This window comes from Anser brachyrhynchus (assembly GCF_964034855.1).
Source record: "Anser brachyrhynchus genome assembly, chromosome: 5".
In the NCBI taxonomy this organism is placed as follows: domain Eukaryota; kingdom Metazoa; phylum Chordata; class Aves; order Anseriformes; family Anatidae; genus Anser; species Anser brachyrhynchus.
The window spans coordinates 58,840,693-58,860,624 of NC_137699.1; the positions used below are offsets into that span (position 1 = coordinate 58,840,693).

Sequence of the window (19,932 nt, forward strand, 5' to 3'; positions counted from 1 at the left end):
TTTTCACTGGAAGTTGATAAGGGTACAAATGCATATCAAAATCAACAAGGAATATAATATGAAAGACACGCTCAACTTGCAAACTAATAATAATTATATCTCCTCGTATATAGCAACTTATGCAAGTGAAGTCACACCACGGTATTCAGTTGCCTGCTTGATTGCATCGGTGAGGGGAAGCACACTCCTATTTCTCAGTGCTACCTGTTGTCACAAGTAGCCTTAGGACAAGTAACAGACATAAGAAAGAAAACAATGAAACCCACCTCTGGATAAGTCGTCTTCTGAGCCAGTGGTTGATTTTCATGTGATATTTCAACCAAGTGGTTCTTTAAGAATTGTTTCCGCTTTTCAATTTCTTGCTCGCATTCTTCTGTTTTCTTTAAAGCTTCCTGTGACATTATAATCATCATAAATAATTTTGAATTTACTTGGATGTAAACAAACTAGTCAGTAACGCAACTAACTTGCATCAAATAGAACTCAATCCTCTTTTGCATCTGTAGTTACATGTAAAAAGAAACTGTGTTTGTCCCCCTAACTTTGCAGAACTCCATCCTCACAAAGTTTATTCACTTGCTAGAGACAAACTGTGCTCTATTCATAAGCAGTACGGTGGGGAATTCTGCCTCGGAGCATACCTTTGCTTACTCTAGAGTAGGACTGAATCTAAAACGCAAAGTGGAACATATTTAATCACATTCACTACAATTTAGAAAAGGTTGAAAGTAAAGAGAAATTACATGTTCGGTCCTCGTTCTCTGTTTCATATCAAGTTAGAAAGCCTACCTGTTTTTCACTGGTGCTCAAGTCCCTGTTGCCAGCTAGTTCTGCACTGACCAAAATTGAACTGTGCCGTACACCAGGCAGAAACTGCAGCTCAGAAGATAAGCCAACCACAGCTTCTAAAAATTTGAATACTTCCTATAAAATGATAAGTATTTCCACTATGTGTGAGCTTCCTCTTCTTACATGACTTACAGAAAGCCTACTATGTGTTATAAACAGCCAAATTTACTTTTATTCATTTGACAGTGACAGAAAAATCTCACCAGTCCCCATGCTTCATTGTTCATGCAGAAATCAGCAATCTCCCCACACACCTTGCTAATGTTTGTCAGCCACAGCCTGACACAATCACTCAGGTAACTAAGAAATTATACAGATAAGAATATTTTGTGAATACACTTAATTCACAAAACATTTGGTGGTTCTGTTTTCCAGCCTCTGGGCTGCGAATCAAAGACTATATATGGAGTATTCCTCAGGTACAAAAGGTGAAGAAGAAAATGCAATTACCAACAGGCTTAAACTTACAGCCTGGGAGGCTGATAACCTTGTCTGCAAAGTGTTCACAGACTTGGCCTTTCAGAGCAAAGTGTCTCTCAGGCTATGAACAACAACAACAATCCCTCCCAATAAAACACATACTAGTAAGATTCTGCATGATTTTATTTTATTTTTTTTTAACTTACAGGTTTCAAAAGGAAGAAAGAAGTATTTTCCCTGCTTTAAAAAATGCCAAATTGAAGAGCAAGATATTTAATTGTAGACTAAAAAAAGTAGGTCTTCTGCCCAATCTTGACAAGAAACTAACAGTCCTTCCAAAAGAGAGATTCCCTTACCCATTCCTACACTCTCACATTCACGTGACTGCTCAATAACAAGTAAAATGTGTAATATCTCAAATTTCCTTGACTAACTAAAAAATACGAATACAGACTCCTATTTCCTTTCTCAAAAAAGACAAAAAAACCCTTATATATCCTTTTTCTTAATTTAATATAAATCCTACCATATTTGTGGGACTGAATGTCTACATAGAAGTGATACCTCTCTCTTGAGTTATTTCATGCTTAAGTTTTTCTCTTTACTTTTCATATTGAGTAGAAAACCTAACCATGGAAAAGAACCAGCTGCCAGTAGTGTGAGGGCAGGCACTAAAAAAAAAACACAGTAAAACTTCAAATATGCAAATACTGCCACTCCCTTGCACAGAAAACTGATAAAGCTGCTGTGACTTCCAGGTACTCTTCCTGATGTGCAGTGTGCTCTAGGTGATCCTGCCTGGCAGGGGTTTGGACTAGATGATCTTCAGAGGTCCCTTCCAACCTCGGCCAGTCTGTGATTCTGATGCCATTACTTAGGTAGTGATAGGTGTGGTACTTGACTGGCTAATAAAAAAATGAAGGCAACATTCAACACACATGTAAGCCACCTAAAATTCCACCCCAAAGCATTTGCAGACCCTGTTACAGGTTTTGTTTCCGTTATACTTTTACAGGTGTTACACTACAACTTAATTACACAGAAGTTACTAGTGCAAGATCCTGTTGCATCATGGATAGCAAATATGTGCAAACACATCCAAACGCTAAAATGTCAAACTGATCCTCAGGAAAAAAAAATAGAGATCTCTGCATGGGTAGCTTGTCTCCAGTTTGGTTTCCTCTCGGAATACTTACTACCTTTATAATGGAGCATTAAAAAATGCCATCCTTTAATAGGCTTATCCTTTGTTATGTCTTAGGTGGTGATAGACTTTTATTGTAGTACTGCTGCCTTCGACTCACTCAATAGGACTGGAAAGTCTTTTTTGCACAGTTTGATATCCCTGCTGCCAAGAATTGTAATTTTTCCAATCTGTTTTCTCACAAAGAAATTTCACTCAGCTACAGATTGTTGGATGTGTATAAGATAAAGGCAAATGCTGAGCAAAAATTATTACAGCTATTCCAAAAAGGCGAAAAATACAAACCTTGGCCTAATGCTCTATATAAATGACTTAAGAGTCTCATGATAATACTTTGTAATTGCAAAGCACCCTGATTCCAAGGGCTTAAAAGTGTTTTGAAATTCTTGAATATTTAATCTGGTAACTCCTTCTCAGAAACGTCTGTATTTTACTACATCTATTTTTCAGACATAAGTAGTTATGGACTAAAAACCCAAAATGTTTAATACAGATCCACAGAGTCATTACTTTTATTCAACTCCAAGTGTGCATGTCTGTAGCATGCATGCAAGCATGTAGCATGCCTGCGTTTTCCTCCTCGTTCTCATAGAATAGAATAGAAACAAAAATAAAATAGAAATAGAATAGAAAAGAATAGAAAAGAATAGAAGAACAGAACAGAACAGAACAGAAAAGAATAGCTCAGTTGGAAGGGACCTTCAAAGATCATCTCTAGTCCAACAGCCTGACCTCTTCAGGGCTATCCAAAAGTTAAAGCATGTTACTGAGGTCATTATCCAAACGTCTCTTGAACACTGACAGGCATGGGGCATCAACAACTGCTCTAGGAAGCCTGTTCCAGTGTTTGAGCACTCTCACGGTAAAGAAGCTTTTCCTAATGTCCTGTCTGAACCTGCCTCGGTGTAGCTTTGTGCAGTTCCCTCACATTAGGTCTTTGGTTACCAGGGAGAAGACACCCGCACCCCCTTCTCCACTTCCCCACTCATTACAACCCTCTGAGCTCTGCCGTTCAGCCAGTTCATCGCCCAGTGTACCGTGAACCTGCTGATCTCACAGTTGGACAGTTTGTGAGGAACAGTATTGAAGTCCTTACTAAAATCCAGAAAGGTTACATCCACTTCCTTCCCTTCAACCACTAAGTAGGTGATCTTACTGTAGGAGATCAGATTATTGAGACAGGACTTTCCCTTCATGAACATGTTGACTCTGCCTGATAATACTTTTGCTCTTTGAATGCCTTAATTTCACAAACAAAGACAGAGATGGAGATTCACATTTTAGCTCCCACTTTTCTCTGCCTGGCCTCCAAAATGCTTAGTAAGAAGTTATGTGCTCTAAAGCAGTCTGCTTTAGGTTTGGAAAACCTAAAACTTGCAAAAGACCTGAACATGATGTGAGCACCTGCAAGTAACACTGGATTTCAATCATCAGTAGTGCAAGACTGAGTTGTAAGACTTGTAAGACAGCAATGCCTTCATTTTCCTACAATATTGTAAAACAAATAGTATCAGTTGTGACTGAAATAGTCTTGAAATTCATTTGAGTTTTGTAACTAGTGTAGCTTGTTGTAGCAACAAATTACACAGGGAAGAAACAAACACAACAGAACAAAAAAAAAGCCCCAAACCATTACATAGAAGATACAGTAGGTGCATTATATGCCTGTAAAGATAAGATTATCTAGTGATCAAAATGATTATAAAGTAAAGGTGTTTCAGATGACAGCTTCAAAATAAATAAATAAATAAATGGAAATAAAATAAGTGGATGCAAATCAATTACCTCCAGTAGCTCATTTTTTTCCTTAGTAATTTTTTCTAATTTTTTCAATTCTCTCAAAAGTTGCCTTGCTTTTCGGAAGACTGAGAAAGGTTGTATTTTCACCCCTGGTAGCTGAAGTGCGTCTTCATATGACTGTATATGAACAATGGTCTTCTGCATAGGACCAACGTGGTCAAGTATAACCTATAAGGATACAGGATAGATGATGGCTGTTATAGTTGGAAAAATCAACACTGAAAATTTACACTTTTGTCATGATGTGCGAGAGTTTTCTTTGGTGATTTTCCCATATAAGAACAAAGAATATTTTAAACCTAGAACAAATAAGTAAGTGAAAATACATGGTGAGTCTGTCAAAAGCAAGAAGAAGATATAATTTACATTTACAGTTCTGCTTTGTTTACATATACATACACAAAGCTTGCTCAGTGACAAAAAAGGGTCACATTCAGAGTAGTTACTATTTTACTAAGTGCATCATTTCAAATTAATGAATCTTTGGCAGTGAAGACAGTTTTAAAAATCGCCCAATCCTTCTGCTGTCACTCTAGGCAACTCAGGTTTTCCTTTTTGGCACTGCAAACCAGTCATGAAATGTCATATAATAAAGCTAACCATTTTCCAAAGGTCCTATAAAATGTCTTATCACAGCTGAGAAGCACTGCTGAGATGATGACGAACAGGAATGGAAGCCAGCAGAAACCTCTGAAGCCAGATTTCCTGTCAGCTTCTCATATCACTACATTGAGTGGATGTATAGTTTAGAATCAACTTCACCAGTTTTGGATGATCAGAAATGTGCCTAAGTTGATACCACAATACATGTTTTATGGAAGACTCGGTGATCAACTTAGCAAAGACAGAATGGCAACTCCAACTCATAAATTCCTGGTTATCCTGAAGACATACCTAGGCCTTACTAATACTTTTTTTAGATTTCCTCTCGAAGAGACATTTAAATAGCTACAATTAGAACATAGATGCTTATCCTCTCATTCATAAGCATCTGCGTCAGGAATTTTTTATTATTTGCATACTATCCAGACTTCAATTTAAAATAAGGCAATGGGTGAACATCATTTTACAGAAGAAACATTACTTTAGTTTTTCCATATAATGTAGTCATTACAAAACTGTTCAAAGAAAAATAAAGCTTTGAGTGGTTTGATAACATTTTTATCTCTCCCCTGATGCTGAACCCATGCTTTTTTTTGCATTTCAGTCAGCTAACGATATGGACTGCAGCTGATATAAAAGAATAGATACCATAACGCTTTGCTTTATTTTACTCAAACAGAGAAAGAAAAACCATCTGGCCAAGATATCTTTGCAATGAAGTCTCTGCATGCGTGAAATGGATTTGTGGTGAGTCACTCCAGCCTACGTTTCTAGAAGCATCTGCTGCATTTTGCCTCAATTTTTGGAAAATAGGGCCTGATCTTCAGACCATCAGATTACTTACTGTTTGACGGTAAGTGGAATGATGAGCAGTGAGTGTCTTTCTGAAAATCAGATCATAAATTTTCCAAAAATGGAAGTACTTAAATATGGCAAGTATGTCTGAAATTGTATGATTTAGTTACATGCTTGAGCTGTCTATTGGCATGTTCTTAACAGTGCTTTTGTTTCAAATATTTTATGTCAGACCAGGACTGTGCTTCTTGAAGGGATATCCCGACAGTCTTACCTTAGAGTTTACATTCCACACTTGTCTCGGAGCATGTAGATTCAATTCCTTTCAGATGATACTAAAGCAGAAGACACTCTCCAGAAGAGAGAACACCCCCAGCCACTAATGGATGTCTAGTCTACAGGACTAGACTGAGGGCTAGTCCAAAATAAGCCCCCAAGACACATACAGCACAGACATCAGGTCCTCTGAACTGTTTTTCCTACCAATTTGCTCCTTTTGGATTTCACTACTTGCTACTGTAGTCATGCAGCTGAAATCATGACTGAAATAATACTTTCACCCTTTTACCTGAGAATTAGAATATGTGTAACACTAACATGTCAAAAGCATACATTAAAAACTTACTCATTGTAGTATGCAGTCACAAAATAGTCTTATGCTTGTGAAAGCTAGTAATTTATGGATATAGGGGGAAAAAAGCTTTTATGGGAGTTTTCACTGACCTGTCCGTGTTTAAGTTGGTCTTTAGGAGAAAATTCCAACAGATCTTCTGATGACAGGATTGTCTTCATTTTCACAATATCCTTCTCAAACACTTTTACATGAGATTCAATGGCACCCAGTTCCTAGATTTGGGGAACAAAGAACATTTGTAGATAGCATAGTTTAGAAACTCCCTTCAAAAAACAAACTCAGCTTGAATTTCTGCCTTTTACTCTAAACTTAAAAAGAAGAATGAAAAACAGATGCAACATATGCAGGTCATGTTCAATTGGGTACTTCTGATTGAAAGGCTAATTATTATAAATTACACATGATCGTAACTTCTAAATAATTAATTATCTGTGGTCACCTAGTCAGTTTTAAAAACGGAGTATGGAATTGAAATACCCTTGAAAAGTCACATTATAAATTACCAGTAGTGACAACGGTGGTATTTACCAGTGTAAGAAACTAGTCTAATTATACTTTCTATAGGAAGAGACTTACGTCAGATGGGAAAGGGAACCACATACAGTACAGCTCCTAGTTAACTCTCATGGAGACAAAGTCACAAAATAAATTACACTGGAAGGGACCTTGGAAGGTCTCTGGTGCCCCGCAGAGCAGGTCGCATGGGGCCTGATCCTGTTGAGATTTGGGTATTTCCTGAGATGGGGATTTCACCCCAACTTGGGACCCCTGATTTAACGTTTGACAAAAAAAATCTTCTTAATATGTAGATATGTATTTCCCTTCTTATAATTTGGATCTGTTACTGCCCATCTCTTCTCTGTACACCCCTAAGAAGAGTCTGGCTCCATCTTGTTTATAGTCTTCCATTACGTAGCAGCAGAGTGTGGTAACATTTCCCTCAGACCCATCTCTTATCCAGCCTGAACTGACCCAGCTCTCCCAGACTTTCCTCCTATGCCCTGTGCTACAGCCCCTCAACCACCCTTGTGCCTCTTCCTGGACTTGCTGCAGTATGTCTATCTCTTTCTTGCTCTAGAAAACCCAGACTGGGCACAGTACCCAGATGTGACCTCACAGGTGCCAAAAAGAAGGGCAGGATCATACTCTTGGACTTCCTGGCAACACTTGCTCAGGTAGCTCTGGATGGTGTTGGCCTTCTTGCTGCAAGGCCACAGTACTGCATCATGGTCAACTGGTTGTCCACCAGGACCCCCAGCCTTTTTGGGAAGGCTGCTTTCCAGCTGGTTGGCCTCCAGCTTATATTGGTATCTGGCACAGTGCATTTGCCTCTGTTAAACTTTGTGAAGGCCATTTCTCCAGCCTGTCCAGGTGCCACTGAATTGGAGTCCTGCGCTCCAGCAAGATAAGCTTTTTAATCTGTTGGTGAACAAGCCCTGTATTTCTTTTTCTAAAAAAAGGGTTCATCAATACTCTTGAACTTTATAGCTTCATTAGATACCAAACAGCTTCTGCAGGTTTGTTTCCAAACAATTCATTTACTCATTGGCAAACCTACTAAAATCCACACACCCTTTTTCTATGCATACAATATAAGCTGTATTTCATAACATATAGTGAAGCTAAATACACTTAGAGATCACTCAAACTTACATCAGCCACATGCTGGATCTGTGGAAGAATCTCTGCTATCTCATGTTGTAAAGTTGCTACTTGATCATCTGCTTCATTTAGCTGTTGCATTACACTGTCTGTTTCAAAAACTGTCGTTAGCTCCTCCAGCTCCAAGTAAACATTGTGCAGAAGATTTTGCTTTTGCTCTGAGTCTTCCAAAGCCATCTACAGAAAAAATAAGACATTAGTTTGCCTCCATCATGGGTGAACATCAAAGTTTTGCAGAGGTTTGGATCTCAAGGAATCAGCTTTAATTTCCTGTACATCACTGACCATTGCATATGTTCCCAAAAGCTTAGTTCAGACTAAACCAAAGGACTCTTAAGGGAATTAATCTGTTGCATCCTGCAGGCAGAAAAACAAGAGGCTGCCGCCATGATTTTAAGGGAATCAATTACATAAAATGAGTCCACATGAGCATGACAAGAGTTGTGAAGAGAAAGGTTTCAAACTTGGAGAGAGATCCTAGCCCCAAAATAGAAAAGTATGAGATTGTGGAGAAGATTCCTCCCCAGCTCTTATGCAGTGGCCAGGCTGACCCCAAGTACAGGAATAAGACGTGTCAAACAGACACATGTAAAGGGTTTTCTGCACACCAGCCAGCAGATGAAAAAAAATGCTGCAGAAAATATCTGGCCAGTTGTACATGATGGGAAGATTCTTCCCATCTCCTGCAGCTAACTGGATAATTTTCTGGATTAATTACAGCACATGTCTTCATGCAGAATTAGTGAGTGTTGCAAGCCATAATTGTGATCCATTCATCTCTGTAGCATGTGAAGGAAAGGACTGAATATAAGTCTGAACTCTAATACAAGCCTTGGGTGCATTTCCAGATCCACAAGCTTCCCAGCCTAGAACACATAAAATGTTCCAAACCACAAATGCAAGAGGCAATTGTCAGGAAAATGTTTGATTTTGTTAATCACAATCTCCCCATTGTGGCTATGTGATCTGTAACATATCAGTCCAAAACAGTCAGCTACTTCTTGTAACAGAGGAAAGGAGTTCTTCAGACCACCAACTTTCTCTGTTGGCCTAAGTCAAGAAGTGGACAGAAAAACTATTTCATGTATGAAATTGCCAGAAACTCTTGGCATTTGCCTGACTCTGACCTTCCCTGTAACATTATGAACGTTTCATTCTTGAAACTATCAGTCAGAATTACCTTCAAGATACAGTAAGAACTGCCTTCCAAATCACAATTCACTCCAAAGTTTCCGTTAAACACACAGACATCAAATCACCACTTCATCTGCTTTAGATCACACACACAACACAAAACAGAAAGAACGGCACATATTAAAGCAGTAAAAACTTATTATAGCCATGCAGCAGGGTACCAGAAGATAGTCACACATTTTTGGAAGACAGGTGTACTACAGTTCAGCACTTTCACAAGTCCAACACCAAAAACTACCTATCTGTATTTCATGCATGTAAACCATAACTATTTTTCACTTAAATGATTTACTGAAAATAGGTAAGTTATTTATGTCAGTAAGACTTAAGAATGCAAAATCATGCCTTTAGAGAACATCTAGTTCTAACAAGACTATATGTCTTGTTAGACTATATATAAGGGCATTAACACTTACCTGAAGGTCATCACTGTATTTGTGTAGGCTTTTTGCAGTGTCATTTTGAGCATCTTCTCTTAGCAAGCAGTTGGTGTTCTCTATCCAAACCTTCATATTCTTCAAGAGTTCATCATATTCTTCCATCTTGCTGGCAGCCTAGAAAATTACGGGATTTTATAAAAGAGAACAAATACATTTCTCGTCACTGTATAGCATAAATTCATATATGGGCAAGATTAAAAGTAAACCGGGTGGGTTTTATCAAGGTCAGTTGGATTAGCGCAGTGAAATAGAGTAGTACTTGTAATTTCTCTGAAACAGTTTCATTATTTCAGGCTCTTTCTTCTAAACAAAAGTAATTTTGGTGTTTATGAGCTTACATTTCATGCGGGCATTGTTTTGATTTATGTGGCAATATTAAATGGGTAGCACATTAGCAGAGCTATAGTGAAAATCACATCACTGATCCAGGGGCATGTACTTCCAATGTTAACTCCTGTCAACTCTGGTGCAGAGCTGGTCCTTTGGGATGGTAGCTGGAGGCCATGGTTGTCAGTCCAGAATTTCTTAGCTACAAAAAGCCAACGCAGCTACAGTAGGCTTTTGGCTCTTCATTAACTTGAGAACCTTTGATGATGTTTTGTACAAAGCCTTTATTATTGATTTCTTTCTTAATAGGAAATGATTTTTTTCACGTTTGGGTAACTGTTACATTTGCCTCTACCTTGTTTAAAATGGCAGTTCTCCGCTCAGCAAGTTGTGAGACCTGTTGGTACTGTTGAAGGGGGGTCACTAAGATATCCATCAACTCCTGTGCGTGGCAGGAATCCTGCTCTACTATATCATGCACTTCTGCATCCAGTTCATTGAGTTTATAATGCCAAAGGTCCAGCATATCCCAGATTTGCTGCATGTGGAAAGAGGAGAAATGAAATATAAGGTCAGGCACAAAGATAATAGCAGAATTATTTGTACTTTATGTGGGTCATTTGGAATTGCAAAGATTTCCGAACTGATACAACAAGAACAGAACACTCTGCATCTACCAGTTTGATTCATAGCTGAAAAAAACATTTTAAAAAAATAATTATTTTCCTATGAGAAAAAATAGGTAAATATTCATCAGGTAAATGCTTGCTTGTACTTTTTCTTTTACAGACAAAGAATGAATGGAGGGCCACTTTACATTCCTGCTAAACCAGGCTCTGTAGAAACAACCAAAAATCTTCTAACACTCACAAAAATTTTTGGCAAAATTACCTTCTGAACTTCTTTGGCTTTCGCAATGTTTTCGCTCTTCTGTTGTAACATCTTTTCAATTGCTTGAAGGCCATTGTTGATAGTCTCTGCTTTTCTTTTCAGCACATACTCAGGAGAACTCTGCAAGATTTCAAAGCTAACCTGTCACAGTAAAGAGAAAACGATAGTGGAGATTACAAAGATCTGCTTGTTTCTGTGCACCCCTTCACCAAAAATATTAGAATTCTTTTTATGTTTCACTTGATGAATCACTTCAAAACACAGGAATAGGATTACATTTCCTGTGAGAAGCATTAATGTGAACCAGGTTCAATGTTCACATCTTGCTCAATAATTTCCCCTTACCTGATAATAATTACCCTTACTACTGGTCAAAAAAAGCAATCCATGAATTAAAAAAACAACAAAGCATTGCAACTCCCTGGGTATTTTGCTTCGGCTACCCCTTTTCTAATCTGTAATAGATGCTAATCATTACTGCATTGTGGAAAGCGTTTCATTCACATTCTTGCAAGAACCCTAAAATGGCACCATTATGCTTCAACTATTTTTTCCATGTAAGAAATATGGAAATGCATCAGTATATAATGAATTCCTAAATATAAATTTAGGAAATTTATAATAAACATAAAGAGCTTCAAGCCCCATAAAGCACGTGGAACTTAATTTTATTCTTCAGAACTCCTCAAAAATGAAAAAATCAAAATACTGAAGGGCCTGATTTCCTATGTAAAGAGAAAAACTCTCAAGTATGCTGAAGTTGAGTAACAGCCTAAGCAGAGAACACAGTGAGGTACCAGGTTACCATGAACAAAATAAACTGCAGGGAGAGAGAAAGTCCTTGCTTGCCCAAGGTGACGGCTTTTCTTACTGAACCCTGTTTGCCATTAGGGTCAGCCAACTACCAGTGAATTGTTAAATCATGGTAAATTGTTTGTGTGCTGCAGCCCTAGTATTTATGGGGCTCAATTACACATGCACATTGCACAGCTTTCTGCTGTGTTGATACAAAAGATTTCTGTTTTACGAGTTATTCTGGTTTGCAGCTACATACACCAAAATACTTCATCCTTTTGCGAGGAGAGGAATGAAGAACATTATGCATTTAATAAATGTTGTGTTGTTTTTTTTTTAATTTCTTTATTTGTTAAGTTTTATTCAGGGTATTTATTTACAAATTCTGACGGGCACTGTCAGAACAACATAATAATACCCATGCTAAGGTACTTTATTGATAAAATTACATTAACTAAAATAAGTTTATAGCAAAAAGAACTATAGTCCTCCTCTCAAATACTCCTGCTTATAAAAGAAATGTTTTCTTTAGGCATTTAAAAAAATCCAAGACAGTTTGTATTGTTTTCCACTACTCAAATACGAAAAGTTTCCAGGATCAGTTCTTTCACTCCAGCACGTAGTATACGCATTGGGATAATCTTTTATCTCAGAAATCGAATAAATACTGTTTTACTCCCCTTCCCCTTCTCTCTCCTAACCAGCTGTTGGTTCTGGAAAGAACGGTTCTATTTTGAAATAGAAACTATAAAGTTAACCTAATTAAAACTAATAAGCAGTAATGAATATGTCTCTAAATATTTAATGCAACATCAAATGAATAATTTGATAGACAGTAACAAGTAACTAGATTGAAAAATTGTTTTATTAAACTTTCAAGTTGTATTAAATTAACTGATATTTAGCCTTTAAAATTACCATTAAACATTATTATTTCTGCAGGAAAGTAACTGAAAGGTTTTTTTTTCTTTTTAAAAATAACACAAAAGGAAAAATAAAAATGAAATTAATTATATCAGGCTAAAATTTCACCCCAAACTTACAGGATTACTCTATTTTCCTTTCATTTTGTTTTCAGTTAACTGTTTGTACTTCCTGTATACAAAAAACATTGCAAAATGCCAAGGCAATGTTATTTAGTTACCTAAATTCTCTGCCTGCTTTTAAAGGCATGCAACTATGTCCTGAGGAGTGATATAAAGAACCACACCATGATGCCCTACCATGTGTGAAAGTTAAACAAAAAGAAAAATTGTTTTCAAAGGTGTCATTTGACTCAGTTTTAAAATCTCTTGGTTAAGCTAAGCTAACTTTCCAATCAACTTTGACTACTAGTTCAGTTTAAGAATCAGAATGGATAGAAGAGAGCAACCATATCATACCCAAGACCATATTGCTAGTGATTTTGCCATGCCTTGTTTGAACAACAGCAATAAATAAATAAATATATATATATTCACAGTGCTTACTTCAGATTATTCTAAAAGAGGACAGTTAACAAGACGAATTTTTGATCCTGCGTAGCCTTTCACCAAGAGGAAGAACACAAATGAAAAATAACCGTGTTTCAAGTTTAAGTTCATAGTTACAACATTCATCAAATCTTGCACCAAATCTTTACTACATTACAAAGAAGTATATACGAAAATCACATCAACAGTTACCTTGTCTTCTAGGTCTTGTAATGTTTTCTTGCACTCCTCCAACTGTGCTTCAATTTCTGCAGGAACTATTGTATACATTTCAGAATATTTGATCCGGAGTTTTTCCATGATATCCTTAAGAGTTTGACTCTCTTTACCAATCACACTCCGAACTTCCTACAAAATTAAGAGAATTTCAGCATTTTACCCAGTTTTTACTGAGTACATGTACATGCATGTATAGATTTATATGTGTATATATATATTTACATCCATATACGTTGTGGTTTGTATTTCCTACCATGACTATGATTTGGAAAAGTTGTTTTTGTGATATAAAACCTACTTTGACTACCTCTGCAAGCAGATTAGTCTTGAATAATACTCGTTCATTTAATCAAATGTTGCTTTTCACTCTGGAAGAATTAATTAAACTTGATACTACTCCTCCTCAGACAACTGACACATTGATGTTTATTGACTGGTATAACAACGAAATCGTATGAAGTGCTCCTATGACTAAATGTTAACCTTTGTGCTGTCCCTTTTGCCAAAAGCACATTTCCTCTTTGAAAGATGTTTAATAGCCAATGTTCGTTCCTTCATTATTATAAACAACACAAAAGCCACAGAAAGCAACAGGTTTCAAGCTGAAGTGTCTGCTTTCAGGCAATTACGCACAGCAGCACAGCAGGCTCCTTTCAAAACAGTAGTTTCCAGTTTGGCATGAAGAATGTAGGTTTTATGAGATAAAAGAAACTTGAACAACTGTCTAGAGCCTGTGGCCTAGAAATAAAATCTGATCTAAGTCCTCTGAAAGAAGAAATTCATTTGTTCTGAAGGTTTTCTAGAATTTAACGTTGGAATTTTCTGTTCTATGATTCCTTTTCCCTAAGTTTGAGAAACTCAAATGTTAGTCATGTTACTGGGGAAAAATCTCCTACCAGGCATTAAAACTAATATTCTTTTTTCCTTCAGTCAGGAGTAACGGTAATCCATTAACTCCCAGTCTTTGCTTGAGAATCTTTTCCCTCATACAAACACAATGCACAGAAGATGTATGTAAAAGCCTGAAATTGATTTGTTTCCTGTCATCCCATGAAAATTGGCTCTGATATTAAAAAAGAGGGGGGGAGGGGGGAAGGGAGAGGAAGAAGAAAACCAAAACCATGAAAAAGCTGCATGCCTAATTCTACCACAGAGAAAGTTGTTGTACAAATTAAGATTGTGCCAAGATTTATAGGAGTTTACAGATTCCCTAACTTGAATTCACAAGAATCAGTTACAGCATTAGCCTCCGAAGCAAAAGACTTTCTGTATATTAAAGCATGCTCACATTCCATATAATATTTAGCTGGAAAGCACTTGCCCATCAAAACTGTCCCATTTTTTTTCCTAAGGGACTAGTTGATATTACTTTTCCATGTGCATATTCTTCTATGTTGTGAGCTGAAACTTTGCCAACCAACTAACTTAGATTTGTCATCTGGAAATGAAATAGGCATTTTCGTTCAATAAACACAAGGGAACCCCAGATAATGCTATAGATTTTATAGAAACCAGATTTTCTGTGGAAGTAGGGATGAATTTGCCCTGCAGATTTTGGCTTGCTGGCGTTTGAATGAGGTAAAACTAAGAAATCTTGAATGTTCCCAAAAGAAACAGGCCCGTTGTGACATACTGCTACTAAGAAATCATTTCATAGAGCCAACATTCTCTACAGACATTAGCAGGCTAGAATAAATAAATAAAAGTTGGTGCAGAGTTAAGGCTGGTGGGGACTATGTTCCTCATCACTCATCATTTGGAGCAAGTTCAAGCCCCAGCACAAAAGACAATACATTCCAAATGTCTCTACAGAATAAGAGACACTACCAACCTCCAGTTGTCCTGCCTTTCCGCCAGCGTCTTGGTCTAACATAGATGCAGCATTCTGTAATGCATTTTTCACAGCACTTATTTCTTCACTTATCTTACTCCTCTCCTGAATTTCAGATTGTACCAAATCCTTATGGTCCTGAGTCTTTTCATACAACCTATGAAAAATTTCCAGCAAGAATACATTGTGTTAGACTCTACACTGAGTAGAACTTATCAAAGAACATGCTTAATACAGGAATTGTTATATATATCCAGAACCACATTTGCCTGTATTTTGATATTATTTTGTGTAACTAAATCTCCAAGTTTCTGCCCTTTACTGCCTCAGTTTCTTCAAAAGTGAGTCTTCAGATATTGCTAACCAAAGTATGTTTAGTAAATCAAACCAGACAGCATGCACATTTAACCAGGAATGATGTTCCAGAAAACAAAAATCAAAATCTCAGGAGTCTGAAAACCCTGGCAGAGAAAAAGACATTAACAAAGATTTCCATGTCAAAAAATAGGCATGGAAAATGGCAAGTGCAGTCACAGATTTGCAAAAACCTTTTGAGGTAAATTTTAAACAGTAGCATTCATTAAGGTAAAAGTTGCATTGGGCAAAATGTGCAGGGTCTGATTTTCAGAAGAGTAGAAGACCCACACATCTCATTCAAGTTCACAAGAGCTTGGAGCATCCACAATGAATCATCAATCCTTCTGATTTCTTATATATTTGAACAACAGTTGCAGCCCACACATGACATGGCCAGGCTCAGGTCTTCTCCCCAACTAGTATCTTCTATTGCCCATGCTAGAGACAGCAGATCAGTTAGATGGACCACTGGTCTGACCCAATAGGGCTTTTATTATCTTTTTACATACACTACGCCTTTCACATATTCTTCAATAACCAAAAAAATGCTGTGCTCCTAAGTAGTCATATGTCATAACTTCCACAAAAATTTTCCATCACTTACTTTTTACAGCGGTCCTGCATTGTCTTTATCTCACATAAGGCAGGAAGGACAGCTTCTGCCTCAGTATTTTCAGATGTATTCAGGATGTTCTTTATTCGGTGAAGAAGTAAGAGTAAGAGGAGCTGTTGTCGGTTGATGTTTTCCTCAAATGAGTTCACAAAATCTAGTAATTCTACCAGTTCCTCTCTGGTGGCCTTTTCTTTCTCTTTAAGGCTTTCTGGCTGTTCTTCCTGGAGCTTATCAAGAATTATTGTTTCTCGTTCCAGCTAAGTAAACAGCATGCCAAAGAATGAGATAAAGTGCTTTTTTATTCCATCACCTTAAGTCACATTATTCATTTACTCATACACATAACTAAATACTGGGAATTGCATAGCCAGAGAGCTTGAAACTCTGAAGGGTGCCAGAACATTTTAGTTTGCTCTAACAAAGCACCTAGCTACACACAGAGTGATACTGGGTTCATGGAATTTATTCTATAAATATCCCTGTCATATCTGACTCCAGGTTCAAGAAAGTCTGGAGGTTAACTGGCTGATCAGTGGGTAGGAAGTGATGTTCTGTTTTGATCTCAGTCCCTTAACATGTAGTTTTACTATACGACAATCCCAGCTCTATAACATTCCCCCAAACTTGCAGTTTGTTAATCAACTCACCTCTTCATTGATGAATTTCCATTCCTGTTTTAGTTCTTCACAGTTAATTTCCAGCTCTTTTGCTGCCTCAAGCAAACCCAGCCAATTTTCCCACAGCGCTGTTACAATCCTGCCCAGGGCCCTGTCATGTCCCTTGTGTAATCTCATCAGCTCTCCTGAGATCTGCCTTAGCTTCACAAGATCGTCTTCAGCCGAGTCAATGTTGGAGACTAAAATCTTGTATGAAAAATAAACAAGCAAATAAATAAAATACAGGATCCTCTACTAAAACGGCTATCACTCCACGGAGCTGGCTAAATAAAGTTTTAATGAAGGAATTCTGTATTGGCTAAGACTGTGAAGAAAGTTAGGGTAAATAAAACAAGCAAAACAATCAGAAGAACAGTGTGCACAATATACTAGGTTACTTTCACTTTATGGTTATTTGGAAGGGAAAGGAATGAGCTGGAGTTACAGTTACGTAATATACAGAGTCTGTAATATGACGAGTACTACAAGAGTAGACAGCAGAGAGGTTCATTATAGCAGAAGTATCATAGGGAAGAAATAAGAGAGTCCTGGCTGGGGAAATAGGAAGTTCTCTGACTTTCCCATCTGAGGGAAAGCAACAGCAATGTGAGAAATCTGATCGGTCCTGGTCCTGCAAAGAAGAAGTGAGGGACCTGAACAGAAATGCAACGCTATCTTAAGCACAGGTAATGTTTGATCTCTACAGCAATAAGATGTACTCATTTTACTTGGCATATTATAATCTGGTCTACTTATATAGCTATATAAATATATTTTGTGGTTTTATATATACATAAATAGAGGATAATTGCACTTCTTCCTACTCTGGTATCATATGCTGTGCATAACCGTACCACAGTTTTGCAGTTGAGTTTGAGTTGAGAACTTGAGTTTCTCAAGTTCTTCAGAGCCTCTCTTACCTTGCTTTCTTCTAAGTTCTCCAAAGCTTCCTTATAAGACATTGGTATTTGGGACAAAGACTGAATAAGCATCTTTTCCAGTTTGTTAAGATCATCACGCACCTTATCTTTGCTTTCTGTATATCTTTTGTATTTTTCAAAATACCTGTAGGAAACGACCAATAAAAATTTGTGGTTATTTGTCTCTCCAATCATAATACCTACTAGAATAAAAATAAATAAATAAACTTCTCACTTAGTAGCCATTACTAATTATTTTCCAATTTTTCTTCAATTAGCATTTTTTACACACTTCAGGTCCAAAATCTGAGACACTATAGAGATTCAGGTACAAATGCTCCAGAGTTAAAGAAATGTAGGTATGTATACCATATATGTGCCAAATAGCCACTCTAAAGAATTTTATGTCTTTAAGTTTCCATCTTCCTCAGAGATTCCCCAAACTGAGCTCTCAGTTTGTAAGACACACCCTATTTGTCCCTACAGTGTGTGATGCGTACAACTGTAATTTCTTATTTCTATTGCTTCTCATCTCTTTCCTATTACCAAAGCCTTGAAAGTCATCCAATTCTTTGATTATAAAAGATTTTAAGATTATGCTCAACAGAATCAGAAGCACTGGATCATCAGCAAGCAATTTAAAAATCCTTTCTATATCTCCCAAACTTGTTCTGTACATTTATCTGAAGGCTCTTCAGATCTCTTCTGTACCTATATTTGAAAGAAGGCTGTGGCTATGGCCTGTGTTGTTTGGTCTTGATTTTCTCAAGTCATATGAATAGGTCATGGAAGACATGGATACAGGGCCCTCTGAAAACTGTTCTAACCTGCACCAGCACTGAACTAGAGACTGTGAAAATGTGCTTTCTTATTATTCTGGTACCATATAACATTCAGTCCAGCCCCATGCATATTTTCTGGAATATACTAAAAATGAATGCACTGTAAATTATTAGCAATACGATTATTATCTGGTAATTTTCTTTCCATCACAATCACACCTGGGGAAAACAGAGTTGCTTACAGCTCTTCCTGCTGAATTACCTGGTTCTATCAGAGAAAAAACAAGACTAGACTGCATTTATCATCATAGTAAGGAATATGATCTAGGAATATGAACCTACCTCCGTTCATCAGCCTCCTTTCTCTGAACCTTCTCCCTTAATGCTAAACTCTTATTGACAAGTTCTCTTAAAGTATTTTCCAGATTTATTTTGTCTTCTGGTTTCACTAGTTTTTTCAGCTTGGAGTTCAACTTTTCTACGTCAGCCATTGCAGAGTCAAACCCTTCTTGTTTCCACTGTGGGGTTTGACAGGCCTCATCTGAGCTACCGAGCCCTGCTGTGGCAGAGTATACTTGAGCTTCATAGTCCTCAAGGAACTTGGCAGCCTTCTGAACAGCCTCGGTATAAAGCTCACCAGTCTTACATGCATCCTGCAGAGCACTCTGAAAGTGTTAGAAAGAAAAAAAAAACAATCAAGAAAGATTGCTGTGTTCCTCTGAATGACCAGATGGCTTTCTCAGAATTTCACATGTGGTTGGTTGTCTTCAAGACCAAAACTCCCAGAAGTGGCCTGAGGTGACAGAGAACGCATGGCAAATGCACTCTGCTACCTACGTAGTCATACAGTGGTGCAATAACATGTGGGTTGATTGCTCTCAAACACAGGGAGAGGGGGTACAAGGCAACTACCAATTCTGGAAAACTCTAGAGTGAAGGATGGTAGGACACAAGAGTCATAGGATACATTACAGAAATGGAAGTACATGTCCTGTACAAGGAAAACCCACATACTGATGACTATAATCTGCTCCAGAGGCTACCTTCCAACTATGACTTGCCAAACTGCTTCTCACTAAACCCTCTTCTTATATTTATTTATACACAGAATGATGTGTGACTTGGCCAGCTCTTGGGATTCCCACAAGGCAGAGAATTTTTGGCATTATGCTTCAAACATGATACCCAAGCAGCGAAGGAGAATCACAGCAAACCATGAAATGTGACAGCAGGATCACTACATGCATCAGGGTCACTAAGTCCCTTCCCCTGTTATCAGCTATTACATCATATTTCCTCATTTGTATCCACTGATCTCTTGGACACAGTCAGGACACAATTCCAGAACCTCTCTGCTATGAGGGTTACCACTCTTCTGTTTTCCAACATACTCATGTTAAAGCCTCAGATCCCAGTCGCCTTTCCTTTGCTCACCCTCCCTGAGGTGCAATCACATTTGTTCAACACG

The 19,932-nt window shown here is 37.6% G+C and overlaps 1 protein-coding gene across 6 annotated transcripts in view; it reads right to left on the minus strand.

Annotated features, from left to right (window-relative positions):
- Window positions 1–19,932, minus strand: part of SYNE2 (spectrin repeat containing nuclear envelope protein 2) — a 187,598-nt gene that overhangs the window by 83,371 nt on the left and 84,295 nt on the right. For all 6 annotated transcript variants that reach the window (XR_013951889.1, XM_080593985.1, XM_080593984.1 and 3 more), the window contains 13 exons: window positions 18,807–19,129; window positions 17,683–17,827; window positions 16,754–16,969; window positions 16,098–16,363; window positions 15,137–15,293; window positions 13,279–13,434; window positions 10,820–10,960; window positions 10,284–10,466; window positions 9,578–9,715; window positions 7,959–8,144; window positions 6,395–6,517; window positions 4,259–4,441; window positions 267–392 (listed from right to left, as the gene is read on the minus strand). Coding sequence is in view for 5 of the 6 variants with exons in the window: in XM_080593985.1 (XP_080450111.1) it covers window positions 267–392; window positions 4,259–4,441; window positions 6,395–6,517; window positions 7,959–8,144; window positions 9,578–9,715; window positions 10,284–10,466; window positions 10,820–10,960; window positions 13,279–13,434; window positions 15,137–15,293; window positions 16,098–16,363; window positions 16,754–16,969; window positions 17,683–17,827; window positions 18,807–19,129 (2,343 nt within the window). In the remaining variant the exon portion in view is untranslated. The remainder of the gene's footprint in view (window positions 1–266; window positions 393–4,258; window positions 4,442–6,394; window positions 6,518–7,958; window positions 8,145–9,577; window positions 9,716–10,283; window positions 10,467–10,819; window positions 10,961–13,278; window positions 13,435–15,136; window positions 15,294–16,097; window positions 16,364–16,753; window positions 16,970–17,682; window positions 17,828–18,806; window positions 19,130–19,932) is intronic.